Source organism: Mauremys mutica, chromosome 1 (genome assembly GCF_020497125.1).
Source record: "Mauremys mutica isolate MM-2020 ecotype Southern chromosome 1, ASM2049712v1, whole genome shotgun sequence".
In the NCBI taxonomy this organism is placed as follows: Eukaryota; Metazoa; Chordata; order Testudines; family Geoemydidae; genus Mauremys; species Mauremys mutica.
The window spans coordinates 94,466,641-94,487,426 of record NC_059072.1 but is presented as its reverse complement, the minus strand read 5'-3'; the positions used below and the strand labels follow the sequence as shown (position 1 = coordinate 94,487,426).

Genomic DNA, 20,786 nt, shown 5'->3' with positions numbered 1-20,786 from the left:
AGTGCTGCCTCGGCCACGCTGGAGCAATCAGGATTATGCGGGCGCTGTCCCTGCGGAGCTTGAGAAGGACTATGTGGACGAGTTGGAACAGTGGGAAGGCATAGAACAGGTGCCTCTTCCACGGAATCAGGAACGCGTCCGAGAGGGAGCCCAGGGAGCGGCCCTGGAATGAGCAGAATACCTGGCATTTCCTGTTCTCTCGGGAGGCAAAGAGGTCAACGTGGGGAAACCCCCACTTCCGGAAAACCGAATGGATGACGTCCGGGCGGATCGATCACTCGTGAGACAGGAAGGATCTGCTGAGGTGATCCGCCAGAGTGTTCTGGACTCCGGGGAGAAAGTGCGCTACCAAATCGATGGAGTGGGCTATACAAAAGTCCCAGAGGTGTACGGCTTCTTGACAATGGGGGTGGGGGAAGAGCGTGCTCCGCCCTGCTTGTTTATGTAAAACATGGCCATTGTTGTCCGTAAACACTGATACACAACAGCCTTGGAGATGGTCTCGAAACACCTGGCATGCTAGATGGACCGCCCTCAGCTCCCGCACATTGATGTGCAAAACCAGCTCTTGAGATGACCAAAGACCCTGAGTGTGAAGGCCCTCGAGGTGGGCACCCCAACCCAGAGATGATGCGTCCGTGGTCAGAGCCATCGAGGGTTGCGGTGGGTGGAATGGCATCCCCACGCAAACTATGGTGGGGCTCAACCACCAGGTTAGGGAGACCAGGACCTCCTGGGGAATGGTGAGTACGGAGTCCAGGCTGTCTCTGCGCCGCTTGTATATCGAAGCTAGCCAAGATTGGATGGGGCGGAGGTGTAGCCTCGCGTGCTTGGTTACGAAGGTGCAGGAGGCCATGTGCCCTATCAGGCTGAGGCAGTTGCGTACCGACGTTGTCGGGAAGGTTTGGAGACCTCGAATAATGGAAGCCATCACTTGAAAACGCGACTGTGGGAGGCAGGCTCTGGCCAGATTGGAGTCCAGAGTCACTCCGATGAAGTCTAGTCTCTGTGTGGGTGTTAAAGTAGACTTCTCTGTGTTGATCATGAGGCCGAGGCTCCCAAAGAGGTCTTTGACTATGCGCAGGTGCTGCGACACTTGCGACTGGGAAGTCCCTCGAATGAGCCAATCGTCAAGGTACGGGTATACGTGTACCCGACGACGGCGGAGGGAGGTGGCGACTATGGCCATGCATTTCGTGAACACACGTGGAGCTGTAGAAAGGCCAAACGGGAGCGCAGTAAACTGAAAGTGTTGAAGGCCGACCACAAAACGGAAGTACCGTCTGTGCGGCGGGTAAATTGCGACGTGGAAATACGCGTCCTTCATATCGAGGGCGGCATACCAGTCTCCCGGATCCAGGGAGGGAATGATGGTCACCATGCGGAACTTCAGCTTTATCATGAATTTGTTGAGTTCTCGCAGGTTTAAGATCGGTCGTAGACCTCCCTTTGCCTTGGGGATTAGGAAGTAACGGGAGTAAAACCCCTTGCCCTTCGGTACCTCCTCTATGGCTCCTAGAGCTAGGAGCGACTGGACCTCTTGTAAGAGGAATTGCTCGTGAGAGGGGTCCCTGAAGAGGGACGGGGAGGGAGGGTAGGAAGGTGGGGTTGAAACAAACTGGAGGTGGTATCCCAATTCCACCGTGCGCAGGACCCAGCGGTCGGAAGTGAGCTGAGACCAGGCAGGGAGGAAATGAGAGAGACGGTTGAGAAATGGAGGAAAAGGATCCGGGAAAGTAACTGGTGGGCCGCCCTCGGGCGTCCCATCAAAAGTTTTGTTTGGGCCCTGCTGGTGGTTTTGGGGGCGCCTGATTTTGGCCTCCTTGAGGGCCAGACTGCCTTTGGCGATTTCCCCTGCCACGCCATCTGCTAAAGTCCTGACGCGGTCTAGGCGGGGCGTAAGGGCAGTGTGGCTGTGGCCGGAAGGTCCTGCGTTGGGTCACTGGCGTGTGCATACCCAGCAAACGCATTATAATGCGGTTATCTTTCAGACTTTGCAGTCTGGGGTCAGTCTTATCTGAAAACAGGCCTTGGCCTTCGAAGGGCAAATCCTGAATGGTTTGTTGCAATTCAGGGGGAAGGCCTGATACTTGGAGCCAGGAGATGCACCTCATCGTCACTCCTGACGCCAAGGTTCTAGCTGCCGAGTCCGCGGCATCCAGAGAAGCCTGGAGGGAGGTCCTCGCCACCTTCTTACCCTCCTCGAGGAGAGCAGTAAACTCCTGACGGGACTCCTGCGGAAGAAGCTCCGTGAATTTCCCCACGGACACCCACGTGTTAAAGTTATACCGGCTTAGGAGGGCTTGCTGGTTTGCCACCCTAAGTTGGAGGCCCCCCGGCAGAGTATATTTTACAGCCTAGGAGGTCCATGCGCCTAGCCTCCTTTAACTTAGGCGCCGGGGTGTGTTGGCCATGACGCTCCCGCTCATTCACTGATTGGACCACTAAAGAGCAAGGAGATGGATGAATGTAGAGGTATTCATACCCCTTTGAGGGGGACTATATATTTCCTCTCAACCCCCCTTGCTGTAGGTGGAATCGAGGCCGGGGACTGCCAGATGGTATTGGATGCCAATCCGCATTGGATTGTATGGTGCGGATAAATGGCAGGGCCACTCTAGTGGGTGCCTCAGCCGAGAGGATATCCACAACAGGGTCCTCTACTTCAGGAACCTCCTCCACTTGTAGGTTCATATTCAGAGCCACTCGTCTCTGATGGGCTCTGAGATCAATCGGCGGAGGGCCTGAGGATGATGTTCCCGCTACCGCCTCGTCAGGCGAGGAGGAAGAGGAGAGGCCCGGGACCAAGGGGTCTTGTGGGGCTTCCTGTATTTGCGGAATGTCCTCTGTGTCAGGAGGAGTCTGGGTGTCCTCAGTTGGGATCGGAAGCTCATCCGTATCCGTAGGAGGAGGACGGCTTAGCGTCGCCTCTGGTGCCCGGTGTTCTGACGGGACCGACCGTGGAGCCACTGGTGGAGCACCTGGGGATTGGTGGTATGCCCACGGTGTCCAGAAGGACCAGTGATGAGGTCCTTGGCTGGGGATGTCAGAGCCACGTTCCTGCTGGTAGGATGCACTACCAGCCTGAGAGGACGCTGATGTGTGTCTGGAAGGCCACGGCGGTGCTGAGAGCTCCTGGGAGGGCACCACAGATCTGGATGTATGCTCCTGGGTTGGTAGCGGAGAGCGGTACCGTGAGCCATAACGGTACTGCGAGCGAGACCGGGACCTTCTACCGTAGCGGTGCCGGGAGGTCGACCGGTACCTCGAGTCCCTTTGTCCAGAGCGACTGCAGGAAACACGGTGCCGAGAGTTGGATTGGTACCAGGAGTACCTGGTCAGCGACCGAGATGTCGACCGGTGCCGCGAGTGTGACCGGTACCGCGATGGAGAGCGGTACCGGGACTGCAAGCGGCGCCGGGAGCGGGAATGGCGCGATCGAGAGCGTCTGCGAGATCGTGATCTTGAACAACGACTCTCTGTTGCGGCCACGGAAGGTGGCCTTATCAGGGCCGGTTTCCCGACAGTCTGAATAACCCGCACCGGCGGTGCCGGGGGTTGAGGCCGTGCTGACTCCGTCATGGCAATGAGCTCCCGTACCGTGGAGAAGGTCTCCGGTGTAGAAGGCAGGGCAAGCTCAACCACAGCATGAGCCGGGGAGCTGTCAGGCACCGGACTCAACGGCCCTTGTGGTACTGGAATCGACGGTGCCGAGCTCAGTGGAGTCGCAACTGGCAGTGCCACGACTGGCGGTGCTGTGGCAGAGGACGGTGCCGGACAAACCGTCTTCGAAGAGTGCTCCTTCTGTTGAGCTGCAGCAGTTGGAGCGCTTTGTTGCTTCCTGGGTCTCGGGGACAGGGAGCGGTGCCGAGCAGATGTCGGTGCCAGTAAAGGTCGGTGCCGGGGCTCCTTCTTGGTACCAGAGCGGTCCGGGGCCAAAGGGGCGCTCCTTACCGAACCAGTCTGCTGGGCACTCGGTACCGACGCTGCAGGAGTAAGTGCCGACTCCATGAGGAGCTGCTTCAATCTAAAGTCCCGCTCCTTCTTCGTCCTCGGTTTAAAGGACTTGCAAATGCAGCACTTATCTGGAAGGTGGGATTCTCCTAGGCACTTGAGGCAGGAGTCGTGGGGATCCCCTATTGGCATCGGCTTTTGGCACGCCGAGCACAGTTTGAATCCCGGTGCCTTGGGCATGGGCCCATACCGGGGCGGGGGAAAGGGGCTAATCCCCAATCTCCCCTTTTAACTATATACACTAACTATAAATACAATAACGAATACTAACTATAACTACTAAACTTGAACTATGACACAATTAGCAGTATAGAACTACGAGTAGCTAGGGATGTGGAGATCAGCAAAGCCGCGCTCCACAGTTCCAACGATCGTCACAGGCGGTAAGAAGGAACTGAGGGGCAGTTGGGTCGGCAGGGGTATATATCCTGCGCCATGGCAGCGCCACTCCAGGGGGCGCCCAGCCGACCCACCGAGTGTTGCTAGGGTAAAAATCTTCCGACGAGCGTGCACGCGGCGCGCACACACCTAATTGGAATCGATATGAGCAAGCACTCGAAGGACTCTTACTTATATTAAATGAACAAAATACAATAGGCTGTATTCAGCTTATTTTTCTAAGAATACCATTTACTAAGGAACAGGCAGACCTGAATACTGATCATCCATTCCCTCCTCCCTCCCTCCCTCTCCCCCCAACACACATCCTTTGCAATACAGTAAAGGTCAGCTGGAACCCAATTCACTCCCACTGTAAATGAGCAAAATATGCTGCTCCTATCATGTCACTCCCCACTTTGAATCTCTTCACAATCACTGGCTTCCGTATCAAGTTCAGTTTTCTCAACCTTTCATTCAAGTGTTCTGCAAAATTCAGCCCCTGCCCACATCTCACTTAATACCAGCCTCCCACTGCCTGTGCTCTTTCCATGCCACGCTTCTCAATACCTCTTTTATACTTCCCCCCACTCTTATCTTCATCTTCTATGAAATATCCATACCCAAGAGATATAGTTAAACCGATGTAACCCCCCAGTGTAGACAGTGCTAAGTCAACTTAAGAATTCTTCCGTCAACCTAGCTACCGCCTCTTGGGGAGGTGGATTAACTACAGCAACGGGAGAACCCCTCCCACCAGCGTAAGTAGTGTCAACGCTGAAGCACTACAGCGGAACAGCTGCTGCTGTGCTACTGTAGTATTTCTGTGTATAAGGTCTTGTCTACACTTGAACACCTTTCCTGTTTCTTGTGCATCAAATAAACCACCTTTTCCTCCCTCCTAAAACACTGCTATTCTGCAAAGCTTATCCATGAGAAGGAAATCGGTGTTAACCTTGGGCTGGAAATTTGAAGGTTTCTAACCCTCAGAGGATGGAGGATATGGAACAGCCTCCCGATAACAGGTGTGGGTGCAAAAAAATCTAATTTTAAAACGGAGCTTGGCAAGTTTATGAATGGGATTATATAACAGGAGTGTCACAATAACAGGAGACTGGACTCAGTGACCCAGGAGGTCTCTTCCAGTACTATGTCCTATATTCCTTAATCTACCAAAGAAATGTATTTATAAGCAACAAAAAGACACCTACTCTGATATCTAACCTAAGATAACTGTTTTATCTCTGGTATTTCTAAGATACTTGTCACCTTTTATCTAAGTACAGACATTACTGTTTTATATCAGTCCATCAGCTGATCACTTGGGCTAAGATTTTCAAAAATAGGAGCCTCACCTTAGACTCAAAAATAAGAAGCGAGATTTTCAAAATTGGAGCACCTAACAGTTCCTTCCTTAATTTTGGAAATCTTGATCCTTGTGTTTTATGAACTTGATCTTGCACTTTCTTTGCATGTGGAATTCTCATATGTTCTTCTAACTTAGAACGTAAATTCTTTGACAGCCTTGTACAAAACAGAGGAAGACAGAGCATGCTGACATGCTTCATGAAATCCATAAATAATAAGTTACGGTTGCTAGCTGGTTAAACTTGGAACACAAGCAATGTGTTAGGTTACTAGTGAATGAACAAATAAATAGTGAGACGTGATTGTACGTTAACTCAAAAATAATTCATGCTGCTTCATCTCCCTTTTCGTTTAACAAAAATTAAATCTGTGGACACTGTGATTTCGGTCTGTTTCTACTTTTGAGATTAGTACAACCAAATCACTTGGGTTAGTACCTACCATTGTGGCTATTTATAACATTTTAAAAAACCACTTTTAAACATCAAGAAAAGTTACTTGCTGCAATGCAAAAACAATAGCTATCTTATCATTTAACCCAGGGGTCGGCAACCTTTTGGAAGTGGTGTGCCGAGTCTTCATTTATTCACTCTAAGTTAAGGTTTCGCGTGCCGATAATACATTTTAATGTTTTTAGAAGGGCTCTTTCTATAAGTCTATAATATATAACTAAACTATTGTTGTATATAAAGTAAATAAGGTTTTTAAAATGTTTAAGCAGCTTCATTTAAAATTAAATTAAAATGCAGAGCCCCCCAGACCGGTGGCCAGGATCCGGGCAGTGTGAGTGCCACTGAAAATCAGCTTGCGTGTCGCCTTCGGCACACGTGCCATAGGTTGCCTACCCCGATTTAACCAAACGCTCAAAGCCACAGTTATAGATGGAGTGCTCACATTTCGCTTGCACTACATCTTTTCAAAATATGAGTTTCTAATCATGGTAAACTTTCACCTGTAATACAGCAGAACGTCAATTTTATGAACACTAGTCTTATGAACGATCAGTTATATGAACCATTTTTTCTGATAGGAAAAAATATCATCTAAACAAAAGCGATGACAGTAAAGAATAAGTCAACATCCCTTCATGTTCCAATTCCTTCAATGCATTGGAAATCGCTTTGTAGTAGTTTGAAGGAGAAGAGGAAAGGAATGCAGTACACCATACTGCAACTTATTCACCATACCTACTGTAATGTTGAGATGTTCAATGTTACGAACTCCTCAATCCCCAATTATTTTGTAAAATAGGAATTGTACTGTATTCAGATTTTGTGAATCTTAGTAATATTCAAGCACTTGGAACAGGCGTCTAAACTGAACATGCCTGTCTGACTTCTTTGTTTCTTGGGAAGGCTCTTCCTTGGCTCAGGGAGTAAGACTATGGGCAATGATTATCAAGATCTAAGGTTAGCTAGTAAAGGAAACCCTCTGAGTGTAAATCCCAGGATAGCAGAGGAATTGTACAAGATGTTTACAGAAAACATAACTCAGAGTAATGGGATGAAGATGAGCAAAGATAAAAAAAATAGATGGATATGAGGAAACCTTTTCTAGTGGTGAGGGGAAAGTCCCTTCTCCCAAGTCATTTAACAGCCAATGGGACAAAAGAACACGGAACAAGTCTGCACTAGCAGGAGAAAGGGGAAAGATGAAGAGATGTTCTAGCGCTAGAAAAAGAAAAGGTTCAGAAAAGGGCAACTAAAATGATTAGGGGGTTAGAGAGGGTCCCATATGAGGAAAGATTGAAGAGGCTAGGACTCTTCAGCTTGGAAAAGAGAAGACTAAGGGGGGACATGATAGAGGTATATAAAATCATGAGTGATGTTGAAAAAGTGGATAAGGAAAAGTTATTTACTTATTCCCATAATACAAGAACTAGGGGTCAGCAAATGAAATTAATAGGCAGCAGGTTTAAAACAAATAAAAGGAAGTTCTTCTTCACGCAGCGCACAGTCAACTTGTGGAACTCCTTACCTGAGGAGGTTGTGAAGGCTAGGACTATAACAATGTTTAAAAGGGGACTGGATAAATTCATGGTGGCTAAGTCCATAAATGGCTATTAGCTAGGATGGGTAAGAATGGTGTCCCTAGCCTCTGTTCGTCAGAGGATGGAGATGGATGGCAGGAGAGAGATCACTTGATCATTGCCTGTTAGGTTCACTCCCTCTGGGGCACCTGGCATTGGCCACTGTCGGTAGACAGACACTGGGCTAGATGGACCTTTGGTCTGACCCGGTACGGCCGTTCTTATGTTCTTATGTGAAATGGATCATTTCAGTCTCAAATGTCTCCATTTCTATGACATCCTCCCTTGCCTTGTTGCATGTCTTCATGAACAAGATGCTCTTTACCTTGTATGGTTGAATGGATGGCTGAGGAGTCTTTTCTGGGTTGCCAGAAGCCTTTGAGGAAGCAAAGGGGACACAGGATTCTGGGGAAAAACAGTGACACATATTGCTCATCATTTTTAAATCTGTGACCTAGGACCAAGTCTGGCTAGAGAGAACACTCTATACAAAACTCTGTTTACTTGGGACTCAGTGCAGTCACTGAACGAGATCTTGGTTCTGCCCCTGTATTTACAGTCTGTATTTGTTAAGGTCCTTTGTGTTCCTTATAGAATGATGAATAGTCTCCTTTATCCCTATTAAATGCACCACCCTTGTTGCAATCGCACACGTCATGACCTTGGATGGGATCCCCTTTGGGATCTGCCAAAACCACTTCTAAGCTAGCCAGAGTGGGTACTGATGAGTAACATAATGTGCTCCCTGCTTCCCTCGCTGACCCAGAGAGGAATGAGAACCTAGGACAGGGAACGAAGCCAGGTCTCCCCCACAGCAGTGCAGAGTACTACTCCTATAGAACCAAGCCTGGTCCCTGCAGCTCTCCCCTTGCCTGATGAAACAGAGAATAAGAGACAGAGAATTGAATGCAAATCTGCATGCTGGCAAAGAGCACTTATCCCAGCTTAACTGAGGTCATCGCCAATCATTCAAAAGTTCTTTAGCGAGGATGCTCTGGTTGCAAATGGGTATTTATCAGTTCTCCCTGACAAAAGGGCAGCTCACAAATACATCACTCAGATACAATATATCAACCTGAAGCCAGGCCTCTGACTCATGCTATGCCATTTTTCTAGCTCCCCAGCACAGCTATTTGTTGGTCCTGTAAAGACAAGGCATTTTGTATGGAACAGTGGATGCCTGGTTTGGACACCAAGCCCCTGTTCAGCTCAGCAGGAACATGGGGGTGTGTGGAGGGGAAGCTATTTCATCAGTGCTCTTACCTCTCCTCTGCTTTCCCTTTGTTGACAGCAAGTCTTCCCTCCTAAATCTCTCTGGTTCCAGATGGGAGTAGTCCCAGTTACTGTAGCTCCCTGGGACAGGCAGTGTCCCTAAGGGCGGGGGAGAGGGGGGAGCGGTAAAATGAGAAATAGTGAGAGACTAGAAATGAAGGAGAGAGAAACAGCAAAAGAAGAAGTACAAAAAAGAGCTACAAAAGGATCTCGCAAAACTGGGTGACTGGGCAACAAAATGTCAGATGAAATTTAATGTTGATGAATGCAAAGTAATGTACATTGGAAAACATAATCCTAACTATACATATAACAATGATGGGGTCTAAATTAGCTGTTACCACTCAAGAAAGATCTTGGAGTCATTGTGGATAGTTGTCTGAAATCATCCACTCAATGGGCATCTGTGTGCAGATGTGGTCGTCCCATCTCAAAAAAGATATATTGGAATTGGAAAAGGTTCAGAAAAGAGCAACAGAAATGATTAGGTGTATAGAAAGGCTTCCGTATGAGGAGAGATTAATAAAACGGAGACTTTTCAGCTTGGAAAGGAGGCAACTAAGGGGGGATATGATAGAGGTCTATAAAATCATGAGTGGTATAGAGAAAGTAAATAAGGAAGTATTATTTATTCCTTCTCATAATACAAGAACAAGGGGCCACCAAATGAAATTAATAGGCATCAGGTTTAAAACAAACACAAGAAAGTATTTTTTAACGCAACACACTGTCAACCTCTGGAACTCCTTGCCAGAGGGTGTTGTGAAGGCCAATACTATAACAGGGTTCAAAAGGGAGCTAGATAGATTCATGGAAGATAGGTCCATCAATGGCTATTAGCCAGGATGGGCAGGAATGGTGTCCCTAGCCTCTGTTTGCCAGAAGCTGGGATTGGGTGACAAGGCATGGATCACTTGATGATAACCTGTCTGTTCATTCCCTTTGGGACACCTGCCGTTGGCCACTGTCAGAGGACAGGATACTGGGCTTGATGGACCTTTGGTCTGACCCACTATGGCCGTTCTTATGTTTTTATGTTAAGTAATAAGAGAAAGAGAGAATACAGTTTGGCACTTTTGTAGCACTTTTCATCTTCAGAGTTGCAACAAACATTAACTCTCACAATGCCCCAGGAGATGCTCTATCGTCCACAGTATACACATGGAGATGCCAAGGGAGAAAGCTAGTAATTGGCCAAGACGTCAGAGGAAATCTGTCCCAGGACTGGGTATAGAATTCAGGAGTTGCTTGCTCCCAATCCTATGTTCATATCATTATTAAGACTAATATTAAAATTATTTCATTTGAAAGGAGAACATAAGAGAAAATCAAAGTGACAGAAAGACAGAATGATAGTGAAGGTAAGAACGAGACAGAGCAGAATGAAGAGACATACAGAAGTGAGATAAATTGAAGACGGAGGGGTGGTAAGAGGAGAGTGAAAACCCAGTTTGCAGTGAGTATTCATTGCTTCAGAGGCTGAAAATGTCCATTGGACTTTTATCTCCTGTCTATCAAAGAGGGATGAACTCCAGGAAGAAAACATCCCACCCAGAACACCCGACTCCCAGGAATTGATTTTATGTTTGCTTCAGGCCACCAAAACGAGTAGGGTGATGGAGAAAGAATGACCAGGAATTTCTCCCAGAGATCCGGAAATTGTGTACCAGGGTCCCATAATTAGAACTGGGTGAAATTTTTTAGATTAACAATTTATTCACCAAAAATGAAGTTTTGGTCAACCAGAAACTATTCATGAATTTGACTCAGTTTTGACAGAGAAAAAACTTTTTCCAGGCCAGCAACCAGGAGATATGGATTCAAATCCCTCCTCTGACTCAGGCAGAGAGAAGATATGAATCCAAAGCTCATACCTCCCAAATAAGGGCTCTCATTACCAGGTTATAAGTTTTTGTCAACAGGGCCACACAGAGATTTTGGGGGAATCCAGAGCAAAATCCAAAAACCACACCCTTCCAAAAATTTACCACTAAGAGGAAGCCCCAGTGGGAGAGAGGGGAGGTTTGAAGAGCGAGTTCACTCCACAGTGGCGGCTCCTGTCCCACAGGGCTGGGCCCAGCTCCCCACTCTGGGCATGGGGACATGGCGCACAGGATCACAGTACCATTCTTCCTGACCACTTCTCCCTCATGACAGAGGGGCTGCCAGACCAATTTTGAGTGGTGCTGTGACCCCACACACCAGGCTACAACCCATCTCAGTTTAGGGGCCCTCAAACTGTTATCTCCCATACCCGCCAGGCAGCCCTGGTTCTCATTCACTCTCTCTTTGGCCCAGTGAATATTTAAGTATTTATAGAAAGTGAAACTGCTTGCACAGGAGAGACTAAGAGCAACCAAACTTAAACCAGCCTGGTGGTTACAATGCTCACCTGGGAGAGGGGAAATCTGAGTTCAAGTCCCTGCTCCAGAGTGGGGATTCAAACCTGGGTCTCCCATATTCCAGGCAAACACCTTAATCCCTGGGCTAAAAGTTTCAGACATGGACATGAAGTTTGCTGGTCTGACAAAGACTTTTCAGATTTGCTGACAAATTCTTAACATTTTCAGAACCGAACAGAGCATTTGCTCTCCAAATCAAAAAGTCAATGATTCGCTCAGTTCTATCCTTATGTTCCTCTCTATTCTTTTTGCTCCCTAGTACCACAGGATGGAAGGGGGCTAGAGACATTTTTATTAAGGCCAGGGAAGGAAGGCAGTTTGAAAGGCCAGAAAGTATTCTCCTCCATTTGGCTGAATATGACCTGCACATATTGCCTTTTAAGCAGGAAGAAAAGACCCTCTCACCTGCCATCCACTCTGACAGCACATTGCAGAGCTGGGACTTGAACTCATGTGTATTGAACCAGGATCTTGGAAAGCTGGAGCAGAAGCAGGTGTACAAGGTTTGGCTCAGCAATGAAGGGAAAACCTATGGGTCAAGGAAAGAAAAATCAGAACTCCATCAATCTAGAAAGGTTAGAGGCGAGACATTGGGGACAGACTGTTCTTTCTTAGAGCTTAAAAGGGCTGTAATTCCTTCCTCCCATATACAGGGACTATCCAAAATTCCAATCCACGCAGATTCAGTCATAAAGGAATATCCTCAATTTTAATATAAACAATCATTTAGCCAGCATTGTAATTTTGTTTCTTGTGCCATTTCTCCGGCTTGTTTTTTTTACATTAGAAACATCAAAAATGTTAAGTCTGGTTGGTTGACCTCTCATACCTTAACTGAGGGGATGAGGGGGATACTGAATCCTAAACAAAGCCATCCTGTCTCCCAAATATTTGTTAAACACTGGCATTACACAGGTGTTCAGACACCCAAACCAAAACCTAAGTTTCAAATAGTTTGAATAAAAATCTTTTCCCTTCGTAATTGCTCAACTTTCAGTCCCTTGTGATGTCACTAGTTTTCCAGTCATTATAGAGTCTTCTATGGGGAGACATGAATTTCTAAATCTAAGAAACAAGCAGAAAAATGTTTGCATCGTTGGAAGCAAAAGAGGAGACAAACCCCTTTCCCCCCCCCCCCCCTTTGAAGGTCATGTTTACCAAAAGGAAGCAAGAGGCCACAGAATCAGATGGGCCTTCACAAAAACCACCATGGCATTAACATGTCATTTGCTGCCATCACATACTTCACTGTGCTTGTGTGTTCTACCCCTTCCCACATCCCGAGTCTGTCTTGTCTGTTTATATTATAAATTCTTCAGGTCAAGTATCATCCGGGCTGGTGCAAGGATATTTTGCGCTAGGCGAAACTTCCATCTTGCGCCCCCGCCCTGTAACATCAGTTAATTGAGGGGAAAATCCCAACAAGCCTTTATAGATCCCATAGGCCAGCATGCCCAGGGGCCAGCCGTGCCCAGGGGCTGCTCCCCAGACCAGGTTCCCCCCTCCCCGCCCCCTGAACTCCCCTGGAGGGTGCGCAGCCCCCCTGTGAGCCCTCTCCTCCCCTCCCCAGCGGCCCTCGCCCTGAGTCCACTCACTGGCTTTGCTGGGCTTGAGCCCTGCAGCAGCTCGGCAGGGAGGAGCTGCCTTCTGGGGGCTCCTGCAGCAGATACATGTGGGCAGAGGCCTCTGTGCGATCCCCAGTACCCCCCCTCACCATGCTCGGGCTCTGCAGTGATTTTATAATCTTCACTAACTCACTAATGAAATATTTTTAAAGCAAATTTTAAACTAAGGTCCTATGTAGACTGACATGTTCTGAGTAAATATTACAGTCATGCACAACTGTTTTTGTCAGTACATTCAGAAACGGACAGTAGATACCTGAGGGTTGGCAAATGCCTGTTAAATGTCTTCATTACCCCTTAAATGGCTCTTTTAACAGTTTCAGTGCTAATAGATCTGGCAGGCTGGAGACTTTTTCTCTTTTAATTACTAGATCCCCTTCCCAGGAAGACTCAGAGCCTGCAGGAAGGGTCAGAACAGGGATAGGAAAACCAGTAGGGTGGACACTAAGACCCAGTGGTGCCCCAAATTTTCTGGTGCCCTATCCAGCTGCCTATGCCTAAGGTTGCACCAGTGCTGGTGGGGATATCAGACAAGATAGTCTGCTATTCAACAAGTGTTCAATCCAATTGATCACTGCACATTCCAAGCCCTGGAAGAATTAATTAGTAAATGCCTATACAGCATTCTAAAAATATGAAGTGCTATATATGGGGTAACTGTTGTTAGTGTCAGATTATCCCTATGGCCAGAAATAAAGGGGCAGATAGTGGTGGATATTCCCAGGTCATTTCACTGCTTAAGTGTCAACTCTATAGCTTTTTCTAAACCTTTTTACACTCACTTTAATAAGAGCATTCTGGTAGCGGAACCTGTGGCAGTCAAACAGGAGGGCGGCATAATTCTTTGCAATGCGATCAAACAGCCGTCCCTGAATCTCTCTATTTGGCTACCAAGAAAGAAAGAAAGGAATGAATAATCAGAGAGGCATTCACCTACCCATCAAACCACAGCAACATGGAGATCCTCAAGCCTGTCTGAAGGTTTGTGTACATGAGCAGAGTGGATTGATTTAAATCCCTTTATTAAAATTGGTGATTTAAATCCCTTTGATTTAAATCACCAATTTTAATAATGATTTAAATCAGCAAACAGGAAACCTTGATTTAAAGAATCTATTTTAATCTTGTTATCTATTTGTACTCGTTAGCTATTTTTCTAAATAAAGTTTCAGTCTTAGTGGTTGGTAACCATTAAAACATGTTGATTTGTAACTAAATAGAGCCTTTACACTAAAATTGGTACATCTGACCTCCTTTATAAAGCATTTTGAGATCTATTATATAAAAGCTAGGTATTTTTATTATTTTATTTTGCTAACCAGAATGATACACTATATTTATGGACATTTATTTAAGCAATTATATAGCTTAACATACATTAAGTTTAAAATGGCGAATGATGCATTTCTTATTTACCACCTGATGATTAATTTTTTGTTCATGATTTGTGTCAAGGAACATCTGGATGAAAATTGGAATTCAATTAAAAATGCACAAAACATAATTTAATTTTTTTAATTAGTTAAATAAAACTACCTTAAATGTCCTGGATACATAGGGGGAAAATATAAATTTATCAAAACATATTTTTAATTTAAAACTAGCTGATTTATTAAAATATTATCTGCAGTTATGAATTTTGAACTGACTGTTTCTGGTCATCAACTTCCAATCAGTTTCTCAATTCTGAATGAGCTAATCATTGAACTGAACTTGTTGAATAACCTGAAATGAAGAAGAGGCAGTCAAAAATTGATTTAGATATTCAACTTTGGTTCCAGGTGCTTAGCCAGTTCAATGGTTGGACTTTCTTTAAAACTTCAGCAGCAAAGATGTACTGCTTGAATATTACTTTTTAAATTTAATTTAAATTATTTTAATAGATTACAATAATTGTAGGTGTTAACATAGAGTGTAATAAAAGACAGCTACCTTTTCCATATTAGGTGTGTGCGCTCGCCACATGCACCGGTGCGCGAAGTTTTTCCCTCAGCAGTATCTGTAGGGGACCGGCTCTGGTGCCCTCTGGAGGCTCCCCTCCCCTGCCCACATGGCACTGCCAGCTCCCCCAACCCTCAGTTCCTTCTTGCCGGAAACTCCGACAGTGGGCAAGGAGGGCAGGTTGTAGAATGGACATGAGCAACACATCTCGAAGAACACCGGTTACGGAAAAGGTAACTGTCTTTTCTTCTTTGAGTGCTTGCTCATGTCCATTCCATATTAGGTGACTCCAAAGCAGTACCCCTGGAGGTCGGTAGGAGTTCACGGATGTGGAGACTGCAACACAGCTCTGCCGAACCCAGCATCATCCCTGGCCTGCTGAGTGATGTCATAATGAGTGGTAAACATGTGAACAGAGTACCACGTTGCACCTCTACAGATGATCTCGACAGGGATGTGCACCTGGAAGGCTGCTGAAGACACCTGAGCTCTGGCAATCAGCAGTGGCAGAATCCCCGGCAGGTTGTAACAGGTCCTTATGAACGAGGTGATCCTATTTGAAATCCTCTGCGAGGACACCAGCTGGCCCTTCATCCTATCTGCTGTAGCGATGAAGAGCTGAGCTGATTTACTGAAAGGCTTGGTATGTTCTAAGTAAAAAGCCAAAGCCCTTCAGCACATAAAGATGCCTCTCTTCACTGGTCTTGTGCAGTTTGGGACAGAAGACCGGGAAGATGATGTCCTGGTTCGTATGGAAAGTAGACAATATCTTCAGCAGGAAGGCCGGGTGGGGCCACAGCTGAACCTTGTCTTTGTAGAAGACCGTGTATGACGGTTCTGAGGTCCAGGCTTTAATTTCAGAGACTTGACTCGACGATGTCACCACCACCAAGAACACAATCTTCCATGACAGGTGGGAAAGGGAGCAGGAACCCAGCGGCTCAAAGGGCGGGCCTGTGAGCCTAGAGAGGACCAAGTTAAGATCCCACTGCGGGACAAGAGTCCATACCTGCAGGAAGAGTCTCTTGAGCCCTCTCCAGAATCTGACCGTCATGTTATGGGAAAACACCATCTGTCCTTGGATCAGATCCAAGCTTTATACAGTGCTTGTCCCAGGCAAATTCCTCTCTGGCTAGTTAAGGGATTTGTACAGACCCTAAATGCTACCACAGTGGGAGGGAGAATACCTCCTCTAATCTGTATTGCATTGTAGGGGCTGGCTGGAGCAGGTATTCGCTCCCTACAAGGGACAGATGGAGCAGGAGTGGACCACACTGCACAATTTTGACCTTTTGTTTTGAATATTATTTTAAGACACTTATCAAACTTTCCCTCTGGCAGAGACTCTAAACTCAGCTGAACCACATGAAATACATCAATATCCAAGCCCTTGTCCTAGTCTCTTCCTTACCTGATATAAGTGGAGAAAAAACCACCAGAAGCTGTCCAACAGGATAGCCTGGGAGACTGGAGTTGTGAGAAACTTCTGCAGCATCTTTGAAGGAAAAGGAGTCTGACAAAGAAATGAAACTTTACAACTTCATGCAGCGCAGACAGATGAAGATACACTCACAAGGCAAATCACTCTGATCTTCACACACCCTCTCTCCTGTTCTCAACTCTACCACGAATCCATCCTTAAGAACCTCCGAATCTCTCATTCACAAAGCCTTACAAGCAGCAGCACGCCATTTCTGAGAAACAAATGCACACATTCTCACAGCACTCACTCACATTCACATACATGTGCATGGCATATCCACTCATCTGTAGGTACAAGCACACATTTGCTGCTCTTTGTAAGTATGCAGAGTACCTTCCCACTTGCTGACTTTCTCTGGGCACACACCACCTTCTCTATGACTTCAGCCAGCTCCGTCCCATTAGGCAGCGGTGTTGGCTCATGCTCGTTGTACCCTGGGTATTGATACAGTTCCACTAGCTTGTTCTTTTCTGATGTATTCTGAGGCTAGGGTGACAAAGAGGGAGGAAAGACACAATACAAAACACATATACTGATGACAAGTGCCTTCAAATCTCCCAGCCTGGTGTTTTATGTCTCAAGGGCAGGAACTAGCTATTTCAAGACTTCGATTATCTAGGTTGTGAGACTTCAATGGGGAGTTTGCGAGGCGGGTGTTGGTCACCAGCCCATGTCCATTCCTTGTCCCCATTGGAATAGATTTGCTCAGGCACTTATAATTGGTCCAGATACCAGGAGTGCCCTATAAGGGTTTTTGAGCCTGTCCCACTGGAGTCTATGGGAGTTTTGCCATTGACTTCAGACCCTAAGTGTTGTGTTGATTCTCATGGTGGCTACTCCAAAGTATCACACAAAAGATTTTGAGGTTTCACTCCTGGAGGACTGGTTGCAAATGGCTGAGTGTCAGATCATGGTTTGAGGGGCTAAAAATCACTGGTCTACCAAAAGCTGACACCCAGCAGAAGATGGAAAGAGAAGAGTATGCTGCAGTCTTTATACTAGTTGCTGTTCTTTTCCCTGTGTGACTTCCCTTATCCTCTGCAAACTCCAGGGAGAAGCAGCAAAGAGTCTTGTGGTACCTTATAGACTAACAGACATTTTGGAGCATGAGCTTTCGAGGGTGAATACCCACTTCGTCAGATGCATGTACACGGAGAAGGAAATCATGATTTCCATTTGTATAGAGCACATTACTCTTGGGTCTGTGACTAATCATCCATTGCTAGAAAAAGATCCAGAGTAAGATGCCAGAAACTGTTAGTGGCATGAGTGTGGCAGCTACACAAGAAACTGAAAGGTTAAGGTTATTTAACTCCACCAGAGAGGTCCTTTGGGGCCATCTGCCTGTCCCAAGTCAGGGTAAAGGAGGAGGGTTGGGCGTGGGGCTAGCAACTCCACCCTGTAAAAATCAGCTTGCTACAGAAACGCCAACAATAGAGTTAACAGAGACTTTTAGCCTAGAAAAAGAAGGGTCTTCAACTCGAAGATGCATGACGCTGGGTGGTGAAAGCCGCGAGGAAGCCACTAAGCCGATCACCCTTCTTACAACCAGGAGGATTACCATCGGCACATGGAATGTGAGGACCATGTACGAGTCAGGAAAGACGGCGCAGGTTGCAGCAGAGATGAGGAGCAATAACCTGACCCTACTAGGCATTAGCGAGACAAGATGGACGCAAGCTGGACAGAGACGACTGTTGACAGGAGAGCTGTTGCTGTATTCAGGACATGAAGAGAGCGACGCACCCCACACACAGGGAGTAGGCTTCATGATGTCCAAACAGGCACAGAGAGCACTGATTGGTTGGGAGGCACATGGTCCCAGGATCATCACAGCATCCTTCAGAACTAAAATGAAGAGGATTAAGATGAATGTTGTTCAGTGCTACGCTCCAACCAATGACAGTGAAGAGGAGGACAAAGACTACTTTTACAACAGACTCCAGAAAATATTAGAGACTCTCCCAGACAAAGACATTACCATCCTTATGGGAGACTTTAATGCCAAAATTGGACCTGATAACACAGGATACGAACAAGTCATGGGGACCCACGCTCTGGGAGAGATGAGTGAGAATGGAGAGAGATTTGTGGATCTGTGTGCACTTAACAACCTGGTCATAGGAGGCAGCATCTTTCCTCACAAGCGGATCCACAAGAGTACCTGGGTATCGCCAGCAGGCATGACAGAAAACCAGATCGACCATGTCTGCATTAGCAAGAAGTTCAGAAGATCCTTGCAGGACGTTAGAGTTAGAAGAGGAGCAGACGTGGCGTCCGACCATCACTTAGTGGTGGCCAGATTGAAGCTGCAGCTGAAGAAGAACTGGATAGACGCGTCAGACAGAAGAGCGAAGTACAACGTCAACCTTCTGAAGGACCACAAGACCAAGGAAGATTTTGGATTGACGCTGAAGAATAAGTTTTCAGTACTACAGGATCAGTCTGAGGAAGAGGAAGACAGTGTACTCAACAGATGGCAGAAAGTGAGAGACACACTTAGGTCAGCATGCCAGGAAGTGCTTGGAATTAAGAAACACCAGCAGAAAGAATGGATCACAGCAGAGTCCTTGACAAAGATAGAAGACAGAAAGAAGAAGAAGGCAGCAGTCAACAACAGCAGGACTAGAGCAGCAAAGGCCAAAGCTCAAAAAGAGTATGTTGAAGCCCACAGAGCAGTGAAGAGGAATATTAGGAAGGACAAGAGAGATTATGTGGATGGATTGGCAGCAGAAGCAGAGCAGGCAGAATACAGCGGTAACATGAAACAGCTGTACGATACTACCAAGCGACTGTCTGGAAAGTTCAGCAAGCCAGAACGTCCCGTTAAAGACAAGCAGGGAAAGTCTATAACAGGAATAGAACTACAGATGAACAGATGGGCGGAGCACTTTGAGGAACTCCTGAACAGACCAGCACCACCAAATCCACCAGACATCGACCCAGCCAACGAGGACCTCCCAATCAATTGCGATAAACCAACCAGAGACGAGATCAGAAAAGCCATCACCATGATGAAGAACAGGAAGGCGGCTGGACCTGACGATATCCCAGCAGAGGCCCTGAAAGCAGACCTGGATGCTTCAGTGGAAATGCTGTACCCCCTCTTTGAGAAGATATGGGAAGAAGAAGTGATTCCGGCTGACTGGAAAGAGGGATATCTCATCAAAATCCCCAAGAAAGGAGACCTCAGCAACTGTGCCAACTATAGAGGAATCACACTCCTGTCGGTGCCAGGGAAGGTCTTCAACCGAGTCCTCTTAGAGAGAATGAAGGATGCCGTCGATCCACAGCTACGAGATGAACAGGCAGGTTTCCGGCAGAACAGATCATGCACGGACCAGATAGCAACGCTCCGCATCATAGTCGAGCAGTCTATGGAGTGGAACTCCTCGTTGTACATCAACTTTGTTGACTATGAGAAAGCATTCGATAGCGTGGATCGAGAGACCCTCTGGAAGCTCCTTCGGCACTATGGCATCCCAGCAAAGGTGGTCAACCTGATCAAGAATTCATACGACGGCATACACTGTAGAGTGATCCACGGAGGGCAGCTCACAAACAGCTTCCAGGTGCGAACCGGAGTCAGACAAGGATGCTTGTTGTCACCACTTCTCTTTCTTCTCGTCATCGATTGGATTATGAAGACATCCACTTACAAGCGTAGGAATGGAATCCAATGGTCATTGTGGACCCAGCTTGATGACCTGGACTTTGCCGACGACCTTGCACTCCTTTCGCACAGTAAACAGCAGATGCAAGAGAAGACCAACGTAGTGGCAGCCACGTCATCACAGGTTGGCCTCAACATCCACAAGGACAAGACCAAGATCCTTAGGATCAATTCCATCAGCAACGACCCAGTCACACTGAATGGAAGCCCCCTGGAAGAAGTGCAGTCCTTCACCTACCTAGGTAGCATCATCGACCAGCAGGGTGGCACAGACGCAGACATCAAAGTAAGGATTGGTAAGGCAAGAGCAGCCTTCTTACAGCTCAAGAACATCTGGAGCTCCAGAGAGCTGTCTTTGGCAATAAAGATTCGACTGTTCAACTCCAACGTGAAATCAGTCCTACTGTATGGAGCTGAAACCTGGAGGACAACCAAAACAACCACCAGGAAGATCCAGACCTTCATTAATAGCTGCCTCAGAAGGATTCTCCAGATCCGCTGGCCAGACACCATCAGTAACATCCACCTCTTGGAGAGGACCCATCAACTCCCAGCAGAGGAAGAAATTAGAAGAAGGTGGGGCTGGATAGGACATACACTA

At 46.9% G+C, this 20,786-nt stretch overlaps 1 protein-coding gene across 11 annotated transcripts in view; it reads right to left on the bottom strand.

Annotated features, from left to right (window-relative positions):
- Positions 1 to 20,786, bottom strand: part of FAM227A (family with sequence similarity 227 member A) — a 62,283-nt gene that overhangs the window by 26,493 nt on the left and 15,004 nt on the right. For 8 of the 11 annotated variants that reach the window (XM_044985332.1, XM_044985273.1, XM_044985281.1 and 5 more), the window contains 6 exons: positions 16,846 to 16,998; positions 16,441 to 16,542; positions 13,871 to 13,975; positions 11,869 to 11,992; positions 9,053 to 9,160; positions 8,115 to 8,194 (listed from right to left, as the gene is read on the bottom strand). In XM_044985332.1, coding sequence (XP_044841267.1) covers positions 8,115 to 8,194; positions 9,053 to 9,160; positions 11,869 to 11,992; positions 13,871 to 13,975; positions 16,441 to 16,542; positions 16,846 to 16,998 — 672 coding nt within the window. The remainder of the gene's footprint in view (positions 1 to 8,114; positions 8,195 to 9,052; positions 9,161 to 11,868; positions 11,993 to 13,870; positions 13,976 to 16,440; positions 16,543 to 16,845; positions 16,999 to 20,786) is intronic. The other 3 variants (XM_044985312.1, XM_044985322.1, XM_044985339.1) reach the window with 3 other exon arrangements.